Genomic DNA, 4,135 nt, shown 5'->3' with positions numbered 1-4,135 from the left:
CATGTAGTATAATAGACATACTCCACCACCGTTTGACCAATCCAATCGTGTAAACTGCATGCAAAAACGGTACCTTTGGATTAAAATAATATGTTTGGTCTACCATTACATGCATGATCATTTGATCAAATTATAATAATTTGACATTTTCTTCTAGCTTGCAAGCTACTGATTATGATCTGGCAAATATGGCTCACGTACATACGCTACCAGCCCAGCATTCTCGTATTTTAAAATGATTGACCAGTACGTACGTTAAAACTCGAAAGTCAAACGTCAATTAAGCAAGCTCTCTCTTTGTCTTGATCATGTACTTTAATATGCAAGGATCATCGATCTTCCCACGTATTATGGAACTCAAAACCTGCATAATATAATATAATGCCCGACCGCATGTAACTATCATTTCATTTCCATCTAAACATTAACGTTACTCATGAAATCTGTTTTTTAATTTGCCTAATCACTCATTTGGTCTATAACATAAAATAAGATTGATTCTTATTAAGACTCCGTTTGGATAGTGAGATGAAATGAAATGGTTTTAGTAAAAGTTAAAAATTAAATAAAATATTGTTAGAATATTATTTTTTAATATTATCATTGTTTTGGGATTTGAATGATTTGAAAAAGTTGAATTATTTATTATATTTTGTATAAGAATTTAAAAAAATTATAATAAAGATATGAGATAAAATCATTTCTATATCTAAACACAACTAAGTCAGCTGGTACAATTCACATGGATATATATGACATTGGGAACCCATAGGGAATTGATCCATCATGAGGATGAGCCGCCGACCAACCTAGCTACCACAGAGAGAAAGAAGACATTTTAAATCAATAAATTAATATATTCCATTGCCATTCAGTATTACATTTATATGATCTGACTCGACTCGACTCGATTCTGCTAATCAAAGGGAAGACAAGAATATTGCCCGATGGTCATTCCTGATTTATACTTTTTTTTTAAATATAAAAATAAATAAATAAAACAAGTATTGGTCACTTCTTTCGATCATAACCATCTGGTACAGTAGCACCACCCTAATCAATATTGCAAAACCCTTTTTGTTTATGTTCAAGTATATATTTTTCCATGATATTTTTTTTCGACTTATATACAATATAGAATTGAAAACACCCATTGCACGAACTAATTACATATTATTTTTCTTGGGAGTGCACGGTAAAATTAATTAAGTTTAGTAACTGAAAAAAAGGAAGGAAAATATTACTTGAATCCATAAAAGTTACCGATAAAAGTGATTATTTAAACATATATAAAAAATGATTGAAATAAAAAGAAAAAAAAAATACATTTACATACACTTATGGGTCAAATTTCATCGGTTCATCACCCCCGTCTTAGTAGCTTTACCCAAAAAGGAATATTGACTCTTTCCTCGCTTTCCCATGCAAAATTAATATGTTTATCAGTGTATATTTCATATTAAAGTTAGGATACATAGCCAAAAAGTTATCCCCTCTCTCTTTCTCGTTGTAATACGGTACATAAATAATCATCTGCAGGCCAACTTAATCCTTAAATATATATAATTGAGTTAATAATAATATTAATAAGACAAACAATGAAACATATTCATTATTCCGACAATATTTTTTGCTAGTATTAAATTAAATGTCATATTCTTTATTTTATTTTAAATTTTTAGCCCATTGACAGGAATATAGAATTTAGCTCAGTTGGAAAAGATACGGGCCCATTTTGGTCCAGGCCTAGTTACCGCTGGCAATTAAGTTGGGGTAAAAATAAAATAGCCCAGTGATCTTTTCGTCCCAAATAATAGTCAAGTAGTTGGAGCCCTAGTTCTAGGGGCAAGTTAGTAAATCAACAACTTTTCTAAACCAAATATAGCCACGAGGGTTTCCGCACTTTCTCTCTCTCTACACCCCCAAGAAACCCTAGGTCCCCGAGAGCTCGTCCGTCGGTCTTGGAGGCGCTTCTGCTCAACTCTCTGCTTCCTATACGGTATGCAAAAACCAAGCAAATACGTACGAGTCTTCAAATTCTTTCACTTGATGTCCTCTGGGATCGATCTCTGTTCTATTCTTTTCGATTCGATCTGTTTGGGCTCCGATTTTATACTGTATTTTTGCTTCATTTTTTACGTGGGTTTTTGTTTATTGTTACTGGTCTCTGGCTTTAGTTATACGTGCTTTTTGGTATGATACCTGGCTTGTTTGGCTGCTAGGGAAAATGTAAGGAAATCGAAAGTATAGTAAAATAGCTTGCTGATCGGTGGATTAGATCACAACTAACTGGCGGGCTGTGTCGAGTTATTTATCTGTTTGAAACAAATATATGAAATAACTAGGTACAACGAGGTTTTCCTGCCCCTAGGATTTGAGATAAACCTTGTCATGCAACTGGTTTGTATACAACCCCACGGTTCATCTCCCTAGAGGGAGGGGCGGGGAAGAACTTGAAACATCTATTAGTTAATTGGAAGTTTGACTTGTTTTTCTAATTGTCCAACAACAATTCAAGAAGGCAAATTCAATTTGATTCCTCCTTTAACCATATCTGGTTTGCTTGCTAATTCCTTGTGGTCATTTTACTCCAATACGTATCAGAAACAATGGTGCGAGTTAGTGTATTGAATGATGCTCTTAAGAGCATGTACAATGCGGAGAAACGTGGAAAGCGCCAGGTCATGATCAGGCCATCCTCAAAAGTGATCATCAAATTCCTTCTGGTTATGCAGAAGCATGGTATAGTAGGCATGGATTATCTTTGTTTAATTTTTTTGGTTGGAATCGTAACTTTTATAAATTTTTACACTTCCTCCATTTTGTGTTGTTCTATAGGTTACATCGGGGAGTTTGAGTACGTTGATGACCACAGGTCTGGCAAAATTGTTGTCGAACTTAATGGAAGGCTAAACAAATGTGGGGTTATTAGTCCTCGATTTGATGTAGGTGTCAAAGAGATTGAAGGCTGGACTGCAAGGTTGCTCCCCTCTAGACAGGTTAGCACCGGCAGCTTCTCATAAATGCTTTTCTTAAAAGTTTTGTAGTATTGTTGTTTTTGTTAACGTACTACAAAGTTGTGTCTTGATATGTCTTTCCTACTATCTAAAATCCAACTTCAGTTTGATAGGGTTATGTTGTACTTTACAACTGGAAGGAAGGCAATCAGTTAATTTCTACCTTTTGTAGCTCTAAAAAATTTCTTTGGTATGGCTCCGAAATAAATAATCGGTCTTTTCACCTATGAAAAAAAAATAAATAATAGGTCTTTCCGTCAGATTATTCAGCAATAATGTGAATTACATCTTTAATTTATTCTTTTTAGTATTATTTTCCTGACCTTTTTAACATTTTCGAAAATTGTAGTTTGGCTATATTGTGTTGACAACTTCTGCTGGTATCATGGATCATGAAGAGGCTAGGAGAAAAAACGTTGGTGGTAAAGTGCTTGGTTTCTTTTATTAGGCCGAGTTTTTTTCGGGAATGATTTGGAATTTTCTGCTTGAGATGAGTTATTTGATGTATTTCGAACTTCCTAATATAGATCAGGGCTATGTTTCATTTGATTGATGCTTTTTTATTTTGTGGGTAGTGCGTTGTTACCCACATCAATGGAAGGCTGTAATGTTTCATTTTGGGTTAAACTAATCAATGGAAGCCTGTAATGTTGCTTTTTTGCTGTCGCCCTATCGCAAAGGTACTATGTTTGTTTAATCTTGTACTTTTTGTTTGATAACCATTTCAGCTTGGTTCTATTTAAAAAAAACTAATGCATTTTATTAAAGGCATAAAGTGGCACAACCCAAATACACTGAGGGTAAAAAATAAACTATTAAGATTAAGGTCTCGTTTGTTTTTTCAAATTAGATGAGATAAGATAAAAATTAAAAATTAAATAAAATTTTGTTAAATTTTTTTGTTTTTAATGTTGTTATTGTTTTGGAATTTAAAAAAATTAAATTGTTTATTTTATTTTGTGTGAGAATTTAAAAAATTATAATGATGAGATGAGATGAGATATATTGTGTTGTGAAGAGAGGCCTAAAAAGTGCAGGTGCCTTTCCAGTCTATTAAACAAGAGATCCCAAGTTGTGGGCAGCCATACAAATATAGAGGGTGCGGAAGATGGTAGTTT

At 33.4% G+C, this 4,135-nt stretch overlaps 1 protein-coding gene across 1 annotated transcript; it reads left to right on the top strand.

The window, feature by feature from the left end:
- Positions 1–1,834: 1,834 nt before the first annotated feature.
- On the top strand, positions 1,835–3,683 carry LOC121236230 (40S ribosomal protein S15a-1). Its single transcript, XM_041132775.1, has 4 exons — positions 1,835–1,999; positions 2,605–2,742; positions 2,839–2,999; positions 3,367–3,683. The coding sequence occupies exons 2-4, from the start codon at positions 2,610–2,612 to the stop codon at positions 3,463–3,465; spliced, it is 393 nt and encodes a 130-aa protein (XP_040988709.1). The 5' UTR covers positions 1,835–1,999; positions 2,605–2,609; the 3' UTR covers positions 3,466–3,683.
- Positions 3,684–4,135: the final 452 nt, after the last annotated feature.

The sequence above is a fragment of the Juglans microcarpa x Juglans regia genome, chromosome 1D (assembly GCF_004785595.1).
Source record: "Juglans microcarpa x Juglans regia isolate MS1-56 chromosome 1D, Jm3101_v1.0, whole genome shotgun sequence".
Taxonomy (NCBI): Eukaryota; Viridiplantae; Streptophyta; class Magnoliopsida; order Fagales; family Juglandaceae; genus Juglans; species Juglans microcarpa x Juglans regia.
This window is presented reverse-complemented; position numbering and strand designations above follow the sequence as displayed.